Raw genomic sequence first — 18775 nt, 5'->3', positions numbered from 1 at the left:
TTATAAAAACTTCCTAATGGAGTGTCTATTCATGTGCACCAGATTAAGACTGCATGTTTTTGTCTGCAGCATGTAGTGTTGCTTTGTGTCACTTTTAGATTCAAAGGGTATTGTATGTCCTTTAAGTTTTAAGGTATTAATGCATAGTGTAATTTCTAAGAATTTTTAAGTTGCTCGAAGTTATTTTTTTCAAAGACATTTAAATATTGTGCTTTTTTGAGGTGCAACTTTCAGGGTCAAATTACCTTAATAATAGGAAATTCACTAGCATTGTGTTTTATTTAAATACATTAAAAAATGTCTCCTTGATGTGTTTACATTGATTTGGAAAGACTTTTATTCTCTTTGCAGTTGGGAATTATATATCGGGATATAAAACTTGAGAATATTCTCCTTGATTCTGATGGCCATGTGGTGCTGACAGACTTCGGTCTGAGTAAGGAGTTTCTTACTGATGAGGTGAGTGTTTGAATCTCCGGTAAACGTGGACAGAATCCAGCAAGATCACAAAGTCAGATTTTGTCTCATTGAAATCATAAACACAGTTGAGAGGGGAGAAAAAAAAATTGCCTTTAGATTCTTCATAGATTGAAATCTACTAGTCTGTTTTACTGGGGTTTGAGCTTTCAGCTCATTGCTTTTTGGCCTGCCAATGTTGTCAGACATTTTTGTCTGTTCCAGTTTTCCCTGAAATACCTCCATGCTCCCTCCTGCTGCCCTTTATGTGAAAAAAGGAGAGATCCCCATAAGTCTGAGAAGCCACTTACATTAACATTTTCAGATGCTTTTTAAAAAATGCTTGATTGTGCTAATACTTTGCAGTGACTAGGCAAATGGTATGCTATGACTCTTCTTTATGCTAATAATAATTAATGTATTATTATCTTGTCTCTTTCTCCTGTCTTTGTGTCACTTTTAATAGGCTTAATTGTAGAGCTTTTAGGATAAAAGCTTGTATCTTATTAAATATATGCGTAGTACTTAACATAGTGATCTCTGACTGTTGATGTTAGTTGTTAATTATTTGTAAGGTAGAGTTCTATCTCCAGATACACTTTTTAGATTTCTGATAGTCAAAATTGCGCAGGATTTTACTTCTGAGAAAATGTTAAAATGGCTATTTTTTGGCTTTCACTTCAGGTATCAGAGGTATTGAAATCTGGGAATGCAGATCTAAAAGTCTTTGTTAGAAGCAGCAGAAGGGTTTTCTAAAAATAGATAACTCGTGGTTTCCTCTAGAATATTTGCATTTCAAATGGAGTCTGGTAGGATTTGGGAGGTACCATTTTAAGAGCTACAAAATGTTACTTTCTGAAGGAGGGAAATAGTACTGATAATGTGAGTATATTTCTTTTATATTATAGCGTGAAAACAAGAGGAAGTTCAACTAGCATGACAGGGTATTAGCAGCCAGGCCAGTGCAAGGGAGGAAGTAGCAAGAGATGCAGTTTTCAGCAGGAAAGATAGATAGTAAAAGGTGTGTCTAGGAAGACTAGGACCTTCTTATAGTTGTGAGAGAAGCTGCACTCGGCACAAGAGAAAAAGTGTGAGGAATGGTATTATTGCGCTGATGGGAGAGAAAAGGAGCAGTCCTCCAGCCTTTGAGCTGAAGTTGAATGAAGCTGGAATCTTCCCTATGATAAGAATGTCATAATGAATCAGGACCTTCTTTAAGTCTCAGTACAGATGGTTTTAGGAAATATAGGTATTCCTCATCTGTGCTCACCTTTGGGATGTCATTTATAAACAGTGCAAGGAAAGGGAAGGACTTGGATAAGCATCAGAGATGCCTCTCTGCTTTTCCTATACTCTGAATTGGATTCCTCTTTCACCAGACATTAAACAAAGCAGTCTTGCCACTTGTCATTTAATGTTGGTTCCTCTGACTCTAATCCATTCAATTTTCAGTATATACCTCAGATTTATTTTTGTTCTCATATTCTCCATCACATTTTATATTTTTCTTCCGTGTTAAAAAAGCTCAGCATTTCTAATGTTTCTTGTAATTTTATTGTTCGCTTTCGAAATCTAAGAATTTGTCTGAGCTTGACTGCAGTTTTCATGTATGCTGTGGTGATTTAGGTACTTAATCTAGACATGATTAGAATGACCCATTTAAACACAGAACTTGACATTCCATATTGTATTCTCTTTAGACAATTCAGCTACTACTAGAACACTTATAATTTGCATTACAAAAGATACTTAACTTATGCTTCTGAACCATGTACTTAGAGAAGGTAAAAATTGCCTGTATAACTGCATAGCTTTATATTTGTCCGCATGCTTATTGGGTAGCACTTTTAAATAAAATTACACAACTTCATAAGTCAGATAAGTGTGTAGCATTTTCAGTTTAATCGGATCAGTATGCTTTCCTTTCTCCCCTTTTCTTCACACTTCTTTCCTGCCCTATCATGCTTCTTCAAGAACTTTGCCATTAAAAGTATGCTTATGCAAATGCAATTTATTCTAGTAACTCCCCTCTTTGAATTGTATTTTCTCAAATGAGATATAGTTATTAAGAATGCATAAAAACTTTCAGCAATTACAAGCATGTACTGTGTTTAGAATTCTTTACCATGTATTTATGAATTTCAGTTGGTTTTGTAGTTAGGGATACTCGCTTGGAAAGGTCATAGTTCAATGTTTTCATTATTCCTGCTTTTATCTGATGGGTGCTAAATATTTCCAGGTACCTGAGCAAGTATAGAATCTAACAAGTCATTTTATAATAAAAATTTTCTTGACTGTAATAACTATAGCAGATAGACTATTCAACAATAAGAAGGTGGGAAGCTGCTTTTCCTAAGCATTTTTTGAGTGAAAGGAAACAAATCCATGTGACTTCTAGGGAAACAGGAACCTATTGATTTCTGCCTTGCAGCTACTGAAACATGAGTGTGAAGAGTGCATTGTCAAGTGTCCTCTTTGTTTTACAGTTATTATGTGAAAGTGCTTATTACATAGAAGAATTACAAAGCAGTGTGGTTTTAAGAGCTCTGAAGTGTTTTCTATTACTGTTTCACTAAAAACTGACATTTGTCTTGTACAAGTGAAATGGCAGTCTGGTTTTGCCTTTGGTTTATCTTTAAAATGAAATCCATAGCTTGTATTTGCATGCAAAAAAGAAAAAAACTAATAAAAAATTAGTTGAAGAAAAATGAATTTTCACATAGAATAAGTAGGTATCACAGGGTATTTAGGTATGAAATGACTTCTGGTATTCAAATATTATTTATTTGAAGAATAGCTCATGAAGAGCTACAGTTTGACTAGTTTAACCATAGAATAGAATAGATTAAAACTTTGAAATGAATAGTACCATTTTTAGTATTAAGTTTTTACAGCATGTTGTTCTTAGCCGCCATGATGAATTTAAGGCTAGTCTTTCTGGTTTTTAATTCTCAGCTGAATCACAAAGAAAATCAGCGTAAAAGAAGACGACACTTTCCAGCCTTATGCTTTCATCCACCAAGTTGGGTTGCTAACAGGGATGTAGAATATATTTACACATGACATTAATATAAATTAGTATCAGGGCCAGACTTCATGTTGAAACTTATTCAACAGAATCTTGTTCATTGCATAAGTGCAATCACTTTGGTGTTGCTATCCTTTTTTTTTGTTGTTGTCTTGCATTTCATTTATCTTAAAAACCAACAAAAAAAACCCAACAAACCCCAGAACCCTCCATTGCTGTTTTTTTTGTTTGTTTGTTTATTTTGTGGGTTTGTTTTTGGTTTTGTTTTTTTTTCCTCATCTCATTTCATGTGTATTAGCTCTATCTTCTGCATTTGTGGTTTAGGGATATTTTTATCATTTTAACGCATAGCTCTACTTGTATGCTGGAATTGTTTTGAGTTAGTTAATGTCAGTTTAACCTAGTCATCAGATCTGGTCTTCGTTTTAATGTTTATTGTTAAAAAGCTACTTAATTTTTAAAAATCTTTCTATCCCCCTCACATTTTTGTCTACTTCTGCAACTACACTAAAAATCATAGTTTAGCATATATGGAGATCTTGATGTCTTAGAAAAAATAATCTGAACACATTCATTGAATTATTATAGTAGTAATCTGTTCTATTGGACCATGCATAACAATTAGCATTTCTCTCGTTAATGAAATGCATAAAGTACCCTTTCTTTCATAGTACAGTGAAATGCTCAGTTTTGCCTTGGCACCTGTCTTCTGCATTAGCTTAAGTTTGCTTAATGAAGTTTAAAAAAAATTTATGTAGTAAATACTGAACGTTGTCAGTCTTTAAACAATGTATTTAAGAGTATACAAATGCTTTAGTAATGAGTAGATATTCTGTAAGAGGGATGACTGAATTGCAGTCCAAGTCTGTTAGATGGATATCTGTGTACCTCTGACTAATGTGTAGAATGAATAGTTCATATACAGTATTATTTTTCCATCTGAAAATCTCTTGATCAGAGTTGCAAATTCAGTTATAATGGTCAGATGCTTTGCACTGTTGAATTGCTGCTTGGTTTTGTTTTATTAGCTGGTTGAGTGAACATTTTGTTCTGGAAAGAAAATTAGTATGTAATTTTAAAAGATTTTTAAAGGAAATTTCATTAGAGGAAAAATGATTAAAAGGTGGTTAGTTCATAATGGATTTTAGTAGATGAAGTAGGAAGAGATTTGTGGACATTCTTGGGGCAGTTTAAAAACAGTCCAGAACAGAGTGAAGTGACTACAATCTGTCTCTTTTTTTGGTGCTGTATGAACTATCATCTCACTTAAGTGACCCGTGCATTTAACTTTAAAAGACCCTTTATAATTATCCAATTAAATGGTAATGTCTGATCATTGAAATTTGATAGTGAATCCTCTGAGCATTGAGCATTTGCTTGTGAAGATGAGTTAGAATAACCCATACTGCAGATGACTTACTGTTGTCTGCTTGAATTTCAGTTAAACAATTTTTCAGTGATGTAAACATAGCAGTTATAAGGAGTAACATTTCTGCAAAGAGGAAAAAGTAAGAAAAACTAAATTCTGAAGTCCAGAGAAGGGCCACAAGGATGATCAGGGGACTGGAGCCCCTCCCGTATGAAGACAGGCTGAGGAAGTTGGGGCTGTTCAGCCTGGAGAAGAGAAGGCTGCATGGAGACCTCATAGCAGCCTTCCAGTATCTGAAGGGGGCCTATAGGGATGCTGGGGAGGGACTCTTCATTAGGGACTGTAGTGACAGGACAAGGGATAACAGGTTAAAACTTAAACAGGGGAAGTTTAGGTTGGATATAAGAAGGAAATCCTTTCCTGTAAGGGTGGTGAGGCACTGGAATTGGTTGCCCGGGGAGGTTGTGAATGCTCCATCCCTGGCAGTGTTCAAGACCAGGTTGGACGAGGCCTTGGGTGATATGATTTAGCGTAAGGTGTCCCTGCCCACGGCAGGGGGGTTGGAACTAGATGATCTTAAGGTCCTTTCCAACCCTAACCATTCTATGATTCTATAAGTTAGGCCACAGAAGTTAACATTGGTTATAGATCTGTCTGAATAATTAGTCATTATTTCCCTTACTTTGGAAAAGGAAATGAAACAATGGCAAAACCATTTTGCTTTAATTGGTGTACCTCTGTTGATGTTTTAACTGTCCTGAAATTGAATATTGAGAACATATTAGCTGAATGCTGAGAACACTCTAAAGGCACATTACTGAACTGGACTCAATTTAATTGCAAAACTGGATCATCAGTGACCAGATGTTTGTGCCTTAACCTAAGAGGTGTCCCTTTTTAAGTGTTTCTCACAAAGATGATTGTGCTTTCCCTGTATGGAGCAGTAATGTAGAAGACTGGAGCACAAAATGTATTCTGTCCAGATTTTGATGCCAAAATCTTAAAGTGCATTAAGAATTTTTGCAGACAGCTCATGATTTCTTACAGTGACTGCTCTAAGGGTACTGTTTTCTTATTGTAATATTCCAATTGAAAAAAAAAAATCATGTTTTAGGGAGAAGTACTGATCTGTGTGTTAAATACCCTCATATCTTCTATCAGGTCTTAGAGTAATATGTTGCCATCAGCTTGGGGAAAATTCTGTTTCTGTTTTCCAATGGGAGGGAAAAGTAACTTTTGGAGGGCAAATGCTGCCAATCCTCATACATTTATTTTTTATTTCTATTTATTTTATTTTCATAAAATCATAGAATAGTTAGGGTTGGAAAGGACCTTAAGATCATCTAGTTCCAACCCCCCTGCCATGGGCAGGGACACCTCACACTAAACCATGTCACCCAAGGCTCTGCCCAACCTGGACTTGAACACCACCAGGGATGGAGCATTCACAGCTTCCCTGAGCAACCCAGTGCCTCACCACCCATACGGTAAAGAACTTCCTCCTTATATCCAATCTAAACTTCCCCTGTTTAAGTTTTAACCCATTACCCCTTGTCCTTTCACTACAGTCCCTAAAGAAGAGTCCCACCCAAGCATCCCTATAGGCCCCCTTCAGATACTGGAAAGCTGCTATGAGGTCTTCACCCAGCCTTCTCTTCTCCAGGCTGAACAGCCCCAACTTTCTCAGCCTGTCTTGACATGGGAGGTGCTCCAGTCCCCTGATCATCCTCGTGGCCCTTCTCTGGACTTGTTCCAACAGTTCCATGTCCTTTTTATGTTGAGGACGCCAGAACTGCACACAATGCTCCAGGTGAGGTCTCACAAGAGCAGAGTAGAGGGGCAGGATCACCTCCTTTGACCTGCTGGTCACACTTTTTTTGATGCAGCCCAGGACACAGTTGGCTTTCTGGGGTGTGAGCTCACACTGCTGGCCCATGTTCATTTTCTCATTGACCAGCACCCCTAAGTCCTTCTCTGCAGGGCTGCTCTGAATCTCTTCTCTGCCCAACCTGTAGCTGTGCCTGGGATTGCTCCGACCCAGGTGTAGGACCTTGCACTTGGCATGGTTAAACTCCATAAGGCTGGCATCAGCCCACCTCACAAGCAGGTCAAGGTCCCTCTGGATGTCATTCCTTCCCTCCAGCATATCAACCGAACCACACAGCTTGGTGTCATTGGCAAACTTGCTGAGGGCGCACTCAATCCCACTGTCCATGTCAGCGACAAAGATGTTGAACAAGACCAGTCCCAACACCGATCCCTGAGGGACACCACTCGTTACTGGTCTCCAGCTGGACATTGAGCCATTGACCACAACTCTTTGCGTGAGGCCATCCAGCCAGTTCTTTATCCACCGAGTAGTCCATCCATCAAATTGATGTCTCTCCAATTTAGAGACAAGGATGTTGTGTGGGACAGTGTTGAACGCTTTGCCCAAGTCCAGGACATCAACTGCTCTACCCCTGTCCATCAGTTCCATAGCCCCATCATAGAAGGCCACCAAATTGGTCAGGCAGGATTTCCCCTTAGTGAAGCCATGCTGGCTGTCACCAAGCACCTTGTTGTTTTTCATGTGCCTTAGCATGCCTTCCAGGAGAATCTGCTCCAAGATTTTGCCAGGCACAGAGGTGAAACTGACTGGTCTGTAATTCCCTGGGTCATCCATTTTCCCCTTCATGAAAATGGGGGTTATATTTCCCTTTTTCCAGTCATCGGGAACTTCACCTGCCTGCCATGATTTCTCAAATATGATGGCCAGCGGCTTCGCAACTTCATTTGCCAGCTCCTTCAGGACCCGCGGATGGATTTCATCAGGTCCCATGGACTTGTGCACGTTCAGATTATTAAGATGGTCTCGAACCAGATCCTCTCCCACAGTGGGCCCAAGGTCTTCATTCTCACAGTCCCTGCATCTGCGTTCCAAGACTTGGGTGGTGTGGTCAGAGCCTTTGCCAGTGAAGACTGAGGCAAGGAAGTCATTAAGAACCTCAGCCTTCTCCAGTGTAGCTAGTTCTCCTGATAGCTTCCTGAGGGGGCCACGTTGTCCCTAATCTGTCTGTTATTCGCTACGTACCTATAGAATCCCTTCGTGTTATCTTTCACATCTCTAGCCAATTTTAATTCTAACTGGGCCTTAGGTTTCCTAACCTAGTCCCTAGGTTCCCAGATAGCATCCTTGTATTCTTTCCAGGCTGTCTGTCCCTGCTTCCACTTTTTATAAGCCTCTTTTTCCCTTGAAGTTTCCTCAGCAGCTCCTTATCCATCCAGGGAGGTCTCCTGGCCCTCCTGCTGCACTTCCTTCTAGTTGGGATGCAACACTCCTGAGCTTGTAGCAGGTGATCCTTGAATGTCAACCAGGAGTCTTGGGCCCCCATGCCCTCTAGGGCTATAACCCATGGAACCTTACTAAGCAGGTTCCTGACGAGGCTAAAGTCTGCTCTCTTGAAGTCCAGGGCAGTGAGCTTGCCCCACGCTCTTCTCACTGTCCTGAGGACCTCGAATTTGACCATCTCGTGATCTCTGTATGCAAGGCTGCCCTGGAGCGTCACATTTCCAACAAGCCCTTCCCTGTTGGTGAGCATGAAGTAAAGCATGGCACCTCTCCTTGTTGGCTCCTCTATTACTTGCAGAAGGAAGTTGTCTTCCACACAATCGAGGAACCTCCTGGATTGCTTGTGCCGGGCCGTACCTTTGTTCCAACAGATGTCAGGGTGGTTGAAGTCCCCCATGAGAACAAGGGCCTGTGAGCGTGAGGCTTTCCCTATCTGTCTATGGAGTGCTTCATCTGCAGGTTCTCCTTGATCAGGCGGTCTGTAACAGATCCCCACGGTAATGTCTCCCATAGCTGTTCTCCCTTTAACCCTGACCCACCAACTCTCTGTTAACTGCTCACCTGTCCCCAGACAGAGTTCCATACTCTCCAGCCTATCCGTGACATAAAGGGCAATGCCCCCTCCCTGCCTGCCAGGCCTGTCTTCTAAAGAGCCTGTAACCTTCCATTCCAACACTCCAGTCATAGGGAGCCATCCCACCATGTTTCTGTGATGCCTATTATATCATACCCGCGTAGGCGTGCACACACCCTTAATTCCTCTTGTTTGTTCCCCATGCTACATGCATTTGTATAGAGGCATCTGAGCTGAGCTCCAAATGAAGCCAGCTCATTGGCTGGAGCAGCTGGAACATCTCTACATTGCTCCGAGCATTCACTGTTGGTGCTGGCAACTGACTGGGTGTGCTGGGATGGAATGATGCCCCCCTCCCCCAACTCATCTAGTTTATGTTATTTTTTATTCTATTCTATTCTATTTTTATTTTCCACATGGGGTTTGTTGGTATTTTTTAAACCTCTTGAATTACTGTGAATAACTAACTACTTCAGTGAAACTTGGGCAACTAGGTGTGAAAAACTTACATGATGAGGAATTCATAGGCATATGAAAATTAATTTTGAAGTCGATGGATTGCATTTGAGCAAAACTGTCTGCTCCTGTTCCACTGCCTTTTAAATTTTGTGCTCTTTGATACTATAAATGTGTTTGGCGTTTCTTATGCATTTTTTTCTTTATGTTCTGTGTTATAAAAATATTTTTTGAAGGTATGCAATGACAGATAGTGGAATACTTCCTACAATCTGTGCTCTTTTATCCCTAATAATTTTGCCTCTGTATGAAGAAAGAGGTTTTTTTCAGGTTTTGCTCTCTATGCTGTTCTCTCTTTTGGTACTTTTGCCTCCCTCTTATCAAAAGATGGTGCTTTAGAAAACAAGTCTTCCAGAAATCAGATTTTTGGGAAGACGTAGTGCAAAATATTCATCTGGGATGACAGTGGTACATACTTGCATTCTTACCACACAATAATGTGCTGTTTCTGAATTATTTTGTTTGTAGAACTGAGGCTTTTGTTTTCTCTTAGTTATTTGCTTTGCAAATCCATTATCAGGAACTGGTTTAAAGAATCCCTTGTGGAATTGTGATTGTATTGCTCTTGAAAAGCAAACATAGCTGTTGTATAAATCTGTGAAGAGGGTTTCTTTCACCTTCATTTCACATTAGATGAAGGCATAGTCTTGCATTGAGATATGTTGTAGGGCCACAGCTGTAGAGATTGCATGTTTCTTGGCTGATATGCAGTGCCAGATTTAGCTGTTCTTGCTCTCCCATTTTAAAAAAGTGCTTGTTCTGATGCAGCTGCTGGCAGGCAAATCTCATTCATGCTTGAAAAATTCAATAGTGATTCCATGTCTGTTTTGGAAGCAGAAGTCATTAGTGTGTCTAGCTTTGGTGTGAGGTGTGATAACCAGCATGTTATTTTGACTTAGCTAGCTCCTTCAAGTAGGAATAGCCACAAGGATAGGATTTTTAAAGAATTCCAAATAACTGTGAACACTTTATTAATTCTCCTTGAGATGACATTTGAAATTAGTGGAACTTTAATTTGCCATATTGCAACTGTTTCTGGGGTAGTCTAAACAAACCTTTAATTTCGTGCTTCAATCTTCATTATGATTTCGTTGTATACAGCAAAGCAGTCTAACTAGTGTTCCACTAAACATTTTTCCTGATTTTGTTTTTCCTTCTCTGTATTTTACAGAGATCATACTTTTGGTCCTTAATATAAGTTACAGCTACAGAAGCAACATTCTAGAGCTGACATATGTTTTGGGTGAAATTGTACCATTTCTGAAATGGACAGCATAATTACCCAGTGTTATGCCTAGATATTACAACCATAAAGGCTCCCAAGAGAAATAAAATTAAAAAAAAAAAAGAGAAAAAAGAAGAAACAAATTGGTCTGGCAAGCACTTTATTGGAACAGGATTTTTGTTTTTAATTTTAAATATATCAGGTCTTTGAACCATGAGAGGGCTTTTCTTTCAATATGCCTTCCTTGAGACTATAATTATTGTTATTCTGGACAATTAAAATGATGGCAAATAATTTTATAGATCTGATTTCAATGGAAACAGCTTTTTTTCTTGGCACATTTTGATTTTTGATGTAAATATCAATAACAGCATTTTCAGATAGGATGCTGAAGCCTGACTGAAGTTACAAGGCCTCTTTCTGCATGGAATTTAAGCTTTTCAATCTTGACTTGTGGTGGTTTTCCTGAAATGCAAAATCCATTCAGCAGGTCAACTTATTAGTAGCACCTCTGCTTTGTGGCCTCTAAAGCATTGCAAGTAAATTTCCATTTTAGTCAGTATTCTTTTGATTTATCCTACAGTTTTCTCATTAAACTTACAAGGGAACACTAATGGATCACTTAGTTGGTAGCTTATAGACAGTTTGCTGATAGCTGATATGAGACTCTGATACTGTTGAATTTTTCAACTGCTTAATTTCTTCAGTCTTGTAATCTGTTTCTAGAGGAACTGTGGTTTTTGACTAGTATGTCAGGGAGCAGCAGGATGCGGAGACTTTTCTCCACCTGTGAGCTGGGAGACGAGTGACTGCAAGGCAGGCATGGATCAGTATGGTCACTGACCAGTGGTGCAGTCCCACAGTTGCCAAACAAGATTGGTGCAGGTCTAGTGGCAGTAAGACTGGTTCAGACAACAGTCCAGTGGTTATTAGACAAACTTGTCATAAGGAGGGAGGCTTGAGGTCAAGCCAGGATTTGAAGTTGGTGGATCAGTATCAGTGAGGTACACACGCAAGTACAGGCATACTTGCAGCACAGCTGACAGAAGGATCAAGAATGGGAGCCTGAATTTGAGCTCACAGCTGAAAGTGGAGGAGGCCCCTGACAAGGTTCCACAGAGGTTACGCAGCTGCATTGAGTCACTGTTGATCTTGGGCACAGATGCTGTAAACCCTAGGACTGGAGAAATAGGTTGTACAGTCTCTTGATAAGCCTGGGGCCTTGACAGGATTATCCTAGGAAAGTTTTCATTCTTTATGCCTATAGCCAAACTAAGTTACATCTCTTAGAACTCTAATTACACCCATTCAGGGCTGTATGAATGTCCTGGGTTCAGCAGTAGCAGTCATGTTTTCCCTTTGTGGTATCTGGTGCAGTGCTGTGTTTTGACTTCCAGCCTGGGAACAGTGTTGGTGAAGCTGATGTTTTCAGTTGTTGCTAAGTGATGTTTACCCTGACCAAGGACTTTGTGAGGCTCATGCTCTGCCAGGGAGGAGGGGAAGCTGTGAGGAAGCAGAGATGGGGCACCTGACCTGGGCTAGCTAGGAAGGTATTCCATACCACAGCACGTCATGCCCGAGGGGGGGGGTAACTGGGAGTTACTCGGAAGGACACGGGCTTCTGGGTGGAACTCGTTTCTTGGCCGGTGGTATCGTATTCTCTTCCCTTGTTATTTTCCCTTATCATTGTTGTAGTTGGTAGTAGTGGTGGTGATTTGTGTTGTACATTGGTTGCTGGACTGTTCTTGTCTCAACCCGTAGGAGTTGCACTCTTTCGATCCTCCTCCCCATTCCTCCGGGAGCGGGGAAGGGGAGAGCCCCGGTGGTGGAGGGGGCCCTCGATTATTGTCAGCCCAGCACCACTCACTGGGAGTGAGTGAACAAGTTGCCTGACTGGGTTTAAACCACGACAGTTCTTTTTGGTGCCCAACGTGGGTCAAGAGGGGTTGAGATAACGATGGATCTGGCTGGATTAATAGTCATTCGTCACAATGCTGATTTATTGGCTCTCAAGGTTGTTCCTCTTGATCTCACAGTTTCAGTATATCATATCTTACTTCCATCCGGTATTTGCTGTATTAGTGTTTTTCAAGTGTGGGGCTTGGGCTAAGGTTTTTGTCCCATTGTACTTTATGGTAATGACTTGTAATACAATAGAATCATTGATCATGAAACTGATCTGGCTTATGTTCCCAGTGTGGTCACCACCTTTATACTTTGGGAGGTATATGATGGAGGTGCTTAGCAATTACACATCTTTTTTCTCCTTCTCAGGTGCTCAACCTGTGAAAGAGACATCCTTTTACCCTCACAGTCTTCCCCCCCGACCATTTACATTTGAGAGTTTTGAAGTTTTTGAATGGCCTTTTAATGCTGTTGAGACTTGTTTGCTGATGGTGATGGGAATCACCATGCTAGCACGCATACAGAGTGTGTTTTGCCCACGACTGATTTCAAGAGTTAAGCAGATTCAGGTTTGGGTCTTGTCTGGGGTCAAACGACGATGTAGGAGGACCAAGAGATTTTCCCTGAGGCTGGACAGCCATGAGTGGCAGGGTGTGTGGGATAGTATGGGCAAGTATCTAGGTCAGTGGGCCCCTCCAGTATTTTGGAATTTCACTACCGAACAGCTGCAAAATCCAGAAGAATTAGTAAAACACTTAAATGAGGTGTGTGGTCATTCTGGCCATACCAGAGATGGACAAATCATGGCAACGTGCTGGGGCTTGGCCTGTGCTTACAGGGCCTTGTTCAACACTATCCAGCACCTTCAAAAGGAAAAGAATGTCAGCGGATCTGAGGGCAAAGCAACAGTCGCTACTCAAACTTTGACTGCAATGAACAGCGCAGCTACCCCAGTGGCAAGTACAGCAGCTGCTCAAACTTCGACTGCAGCAGACAGCGCGGTTACTCCAGCTCCAAGCACAGCAGCTGCGCCACCCCCAGCAACAAGTACAGTTGCTACTCAAACCACAGTGATAATCACTGCAGCCAAACCAGAGGACCAATTCGTACCAATATCGGTTGCCCCTGTACGCAAGAGAACAAGCGAAAAAAAGGCAAGAAGGGTGAAGCGAGATGAAGAAACAATGAATTCACCACCTGGTCTAGAATCTGATCAGGGGTCATCATCACATGACGAAGAAGAAGAGGTAACTTCTTGACCTCGGACCTCAACCGAGCTGTGGAATATGCGAAAAGATTTTAGCCGTCAACCAGGGGAGCACATCATCACCTGCTTACTCCGATGCTGGGACAATGGGGCCGATGGTCACGAACTAGAAGGTACAGAAGCCAAGCAGCTAGGATCACTTGCTAGAGAAGGGGGAATTGACAAAGCGATTGCAAGAGAGAAAAAGTCCCTCAGCCTTTGGAGGTGGCTCTTGGCAGCTGTGAAAGAAAGGTTTCCGTACAAGGACGATGTTACGAGTCGTTCGGCCAAGTGGACTACTATAGACAAAGGCATCCAGTCTCTGAGGGAATCAGCCATCGTAGAGATGATCTATCACATCAAGCTGAATAACGGGGATACACCCATAGATCCAGATGAAGTTGAATGTACACGACCCATGTGGCAAAAACTTACACGGAATGCACCGTCATCCTATGCCCATTCATTGGCAACAGGAACTTGGAATGACACAGTACCACTAACAGTGGATGAAATGGTTCATAAACTCCGAAAGTTTGAAGACAATCTCACCCCTTTCATCATCTCAGCTGTGGAAAAACTGTCCCAGGACCTCAAACAATTGAGGGACAATCTACCTGATTTATCCAGCTCCTCACGTGTACCAACACACGTCTCAGCTATTAACAAAAGGCGTCCTATTGTTCAAGAGAGAAGATACAGGAGGTATATGCCACAGGGTACCCTATGGTTTTACCTGCTGGATCACGGAGAAGACATGACAAAGTGGGATGGAAAACCTACTTCAGCTTTGGAGGAACGGGTGAGTGAACTGAAGAGGGGAGCAAGGGCCAAGACTGATCGTCCCATGAGAGCTACGGCTTCAGTCTCTGGTGAGCAGTTTCCCAGATGGAGTGGAAGAGCTGATTTTACTCCAGCTCCTGTGATAACGAAGAATAATCCCTTTCACCACGACTCAAGTGTCCAACGCTGTGATGACCATTCGAGGGGCCCTGCCTCCAGCCAGGTGGAGGTAGGGGACAATCGGATTTACTGGACTGTGTGGATCAGATGGCCTGGCACATCAGTCCCACAGAAGTATAAGGCTCTAGTAGATACCGGTGCACATTGTACCCTGACGCCATCAAGCTGTCAAGGGGTGGAACCCATCTATATTTCTGGAGTAACAGGAGGATCCCAAGAGTTGACTGTGCTGGAGGCTGAAATCAGCCTGACTGGGAGGGAATGGCAAAAGCACCCTATTGTGACTGGTCCAGAGGCTCCATGCATCCTTGGCATAGACTACCTCACGAGAGGGTACTTCAAAGACCCAAAAGGGTACCGGTGGGCTTTTGGTATTGCTGCTTTGGAGACTGAGGAAATTGAGCAGCTGTCCACCTTGCCTGGTCTCTCAGAAGATCCCTCTGCTGTGGGGTTGCTGAAAGTTGAAGAACAACAAGTGCCAATTGCGACCACAACAGTGCACCGGCGGCAATATCGCACCAACCGAGACTCCCTGATTCCCATCCGTCAGCTGATCTGTAGACTGGAGAGTCAGGGGGTGATCAGCAGGACCCGCTCGCCCTTTAATAGCCTCATATGGCCAGTGCGAAAGTCTAATGGAGAATGAAGACTAACAGTAGACTGTCGTGGCCTGAATGAAGTCACACCACCATTGAGGGCTGCCGTACCGGACATGCTAGAACTTCAGTATGAACTAGAGTCAAAGGCAGCCAAGTGGTATGCCACGATTGATATTGCCAATGCATTTTTCTCCATTCCTTTGGCAGCAGAGTGCAGGCCACAGTTTGCTTTTACTTGGAGGGGTGTCCAGTTCACTTGGAACCGACTGCCCCAGGGGTGGAAACACAGCCCTACCATTTGCCATGGACTGATCCAGACTGCACTGGAACAGGGGCAAGCTCCAGAACACCTGCAATACATTGATGACATTATTGTGTGGGGTGATACAGCGGAAGAAGTCTTTGAGAAAGGGAGGAAAATAATCCAAATCCTGCTGAAAGCCGGTTTTGCCATAAAATGGAGTAAGGTCAAGGGACCTGCACAGGAGATTCAATTTTTGGGAATAAAATGTCAAGATGGATGTAGACAGATCCCCACAGATGTGATCAACAAGATAACAGCAATGTCTCCACCAACTAATAAGAAAGAAACGCAAGCTTTCTTGGGTGCTGTGGGGTTCTGGAGAATGCACATCCCTAATTACAGTTCAATTATAAGCCCTCTCTATCATGTGACCCGAAAGAAAAATGATTTTAAATGGGGCCCTGAGCAACAACAAGCCTTTGAGCAAATTAAACGCGAGATAGTTCATGCAGTAGCCCTTGGACCAGTCCGGACCGGGCCAGATGTAAAAAATGTACTGTACACTGCAGCTGGGGAGAACGGTCCTACCTGGAGCCTCTGGCAGAAAGCTCCAGGGGAGACTCGAGGTCAACCCCTTGGCTTTTGGAGTCGGGGATACAAAGGATCTGAGGCCAGCTATACCCCAACTGAGAAAGAGATACTGGCAGCCTATGAAGGGGTTTGAGCTGCTTCGGAAGTGATTGGCACTGAAGCACAGCTCCTCCTGGCACCCCGGTTGCCCATGCTGGGCTGGATGTTCAAAGGCAGGGTCTCCTCTACACATCATGCAACTGATGCTACATGGAGTAAATGGGCTGCACTAATTACACAACGAACTCGAATAGGAAATCCCAGTCGTCCAGGCATTCTAGAAGTCATCATGGACTGGCCAGAGGGCAAAGATTTTGGAATGTCACCAAAGAAGGGGGCGGTGTGTGCTGAAGAGGCCCCACTATATAATAAACTGTCAGAAAGTGAAAAGCAGTATGCCTTGTTTACTGATGGCTCTTGCCGTATTGTGGGAAAGCATCGGAGATGGAAGGCAGCTGTATGGAGTCCTGGACGACAAGTTGCAGAAACTGCTGAAGGAGAGGGTGAATCGAGTCAGTTTGCCGAGGTGAAAGCCATTCAACTGGCCCTGGACATTGCTGAACGAGAAAAGTGGCCAGTACTTTACCTCTATACTGACTCATGGATGGTGGCAAATGCCCTGTGGGGGTGGTTGAAGCAACGGAAGCAGAGCAACTGGCAACGCAGAGGTAAACCCATCTGGGCTGCTGCACTGTGGAAAGATATTGCTGCCAGGGTGCAGAACCTGGTGGTGAAGGTACGTCATGTAGATGCCCATGTACTCAAGAGTCGGGCCACTGGGGAACACCAGAACAACGAACAAGTGGATAAAGCGGCTAAGATTGAAGTGGCTCAGATGGACTTAGATTGGCAACATAAAGGTGAATTATTTTTGGCCCGGTGGGCCCATGACACTTCAGGCCATCAGGGCAGAGATGCAACATATAGATGGGCCCGTGATCGAGGCGTGGACTTAACAATGGACACTATTGCCCAGGTTATTCATGAGTGTGAAACGTGCTGCAAGTAAACAAGCCAAGCGGTTAAAGTCTCTTTGGTATGGAGGACGATGGTTGAAGTATAAATATGGGGAGGCCTGGCAGATTGACTATATCACACTGCCACCAACCCGCCAAGGCAAGTGCCATGTGCTTACCATGGTGGAAGCAACCACCGGGTGGCTGGAAACATACGCTGTGCCCCATGCCACTGCCCGGAACACCATCCTGGGCCTTGAGAAACAGATTTTGTGGCGACATGGAACCCCAGAGAGAATTGAGTCAGACAGTGGGACTCATTTCCAGAATAACCTTATAGATATTTGGGCCAAAGAGCATGGCATTGAGTGGGTATATCACATCCCCTACCATGCACCAGCCTCTGGGAAGATCGAACGGTACAATGGGCTGTTAAAAACTACACTGAGAGCAATGGGTGGGGGAACTTTCAAGCATTGGGATACACACTTACCAAAGACCACCTGGTTGGTCAACACCAGAGGATCTGCCAACAGGGCCGGCCCAGCCCAGTCAGAACTTTTACATATTGAAGAGGGGGACAAAGTTCCCGTGGTGCATATGAAGAATTTGCTGGGGAAGACAGTCTGGGTTATTCCTGCTTCAGGTAAAGGCAGACCCACTCTTGGGATTGCTTTTGCTCAGGGACCTGGATATACTTGGTGGGTAATGCGGGAAGATGGGGAAGTCCGATGTATACCTCAAGGGGATTTGATTTTAGGGGAAAACAGCCAATGAACTCAATTGTATGCTGTTGCCTGCTGTGTAATACTTTTATAGCCCATCAACTAGATGTCTCCAGGTCACCAGCGACTGGCCCTGACTTCCCTTCAGCCATCATCCCAACAGAGAATGAACTTGGAACATCATGGGCCGAATGGACTCGGCAGCATTATAGGGATTGGTCCATGCACTAAGAAAATGATCTTTTTCTCTTGGTCTGTATGTATATGGATGTATATATGTGGGAGAGCGATGGTGTATTGAAAATGTGGAATCTGAGCACGACGTGAATGGTATGAATAAGGGCTGTATGAGTGTCCTGGGTTCAGCCGTAGCAGTCATGTTTTTCCTTTGTGGTAGCTGGTGCAGTGCTGTGTTTTGACTTCCAGCCTGGGACCAGTGTTGGTGAAGCCGATGTTTTCAGTTGTTGCTAAGTGATGTTTACCCTGACCAAGGACTTTGTGAGGCTCATGCTCTGCCAGGGAGGAGGGGAAGCTGTGAGGAAGCAGAGATGGGCTAGCCAGGGAGGTATTCCATACCACAGCATGTCATGCCCGAGGGGGAGTTACCCGGAAGGACACGGGCTTCCGGGTGGGACTCGTTTCTTGGCTGGTGGTATTGTATTCTCTCCCCTTGTTATTTTCCCTTATCATTGTTGTAGGTGTAGTAGTGGTGGTGATTTGTGTTGTACATTGGTTGCTGGACTGTTCTTGTCTCAACCCGTAGGAGTTGCACTCTTTCGATCCTCCTCCCCATTCCTCCGGGAGCGGGGAAGGGGAGAGCCCCGGTGGGGGGGGGGAGCCTCGATTGTTGTCAGCCCAGCACCACTCACTGGGAGTGAGTGAACAAGTTGCCTGACTGAGTTTAAACCATGACAATGAGATAGCAACAACAGGGGTACTGTGCTTTGTCTGTTAGAAATTGTGCTCTATGTTTTTATTTCTGGTTGATCTTACTTGCTACAGTACTGG

At 43.1% G+C, this 18775-nt stretch overlaps 2 protein-coding genes across 7 annotated transcripts in view; one reads left to right on the top strand and one right to left on the bottom strand.

Moving 5' to 3' along the window:
* Positions 1–18775, bottom strand: part of DGLUCY (D-glutamate cyclase) — a 189103-nt gene that overhangs the window by 86265 nt on the left and 84063 nt on the right. The gene's annotated exons all lie outside the window — the stretch shown is intronic.
* The window catches only part of RPS6KA5 (ribosomal protein S6 kinase A5), an 88673-nt gene that overhangs the window by 29345 nt on the left and 40553 nt on the right, over positions 1–18775 (top strand). For 5 of the 6 annotated variants that reach the window (XM_061463801.1, XM_061463802.1, XM_061463803.1 and 2 more), the window contains one exon: positions 352–459. In XM_061463801.1, the coding sequence (XP_061319785.1) occupies positions 352–459 (108 nt within the window). Of the gene's footprint in view, positions 1–351; positions 460–18775 lie in introns of those variants that run through there. The other variant, XM_061463806.1, reaches the window with a different exon arrangement.

The sequence above is a fragment of the Pezoporus flaviventris genome, unplaced genomic scaffold, assembly GCF_033815535.1.
Source record: "Pezoporus flaviventris isolate CSIRO_AGI_PZ_B2104156 unplaced genomic scaffold, CSIRO_AGI_Pfla_v1 ptg000036l, whole genome shotgun sequence".
Taxonomy (NCBI): Eukaryota; Metazoa; Chordata; class Aves; order Psittaciformes; family Psittacidae; genus Pezoporus; species Pezoporus flaviventris.
Note: the sequence above shows the minus strand (reverse complement) of the source record. Positions and strands in the feature narration are given on the sequence as shown.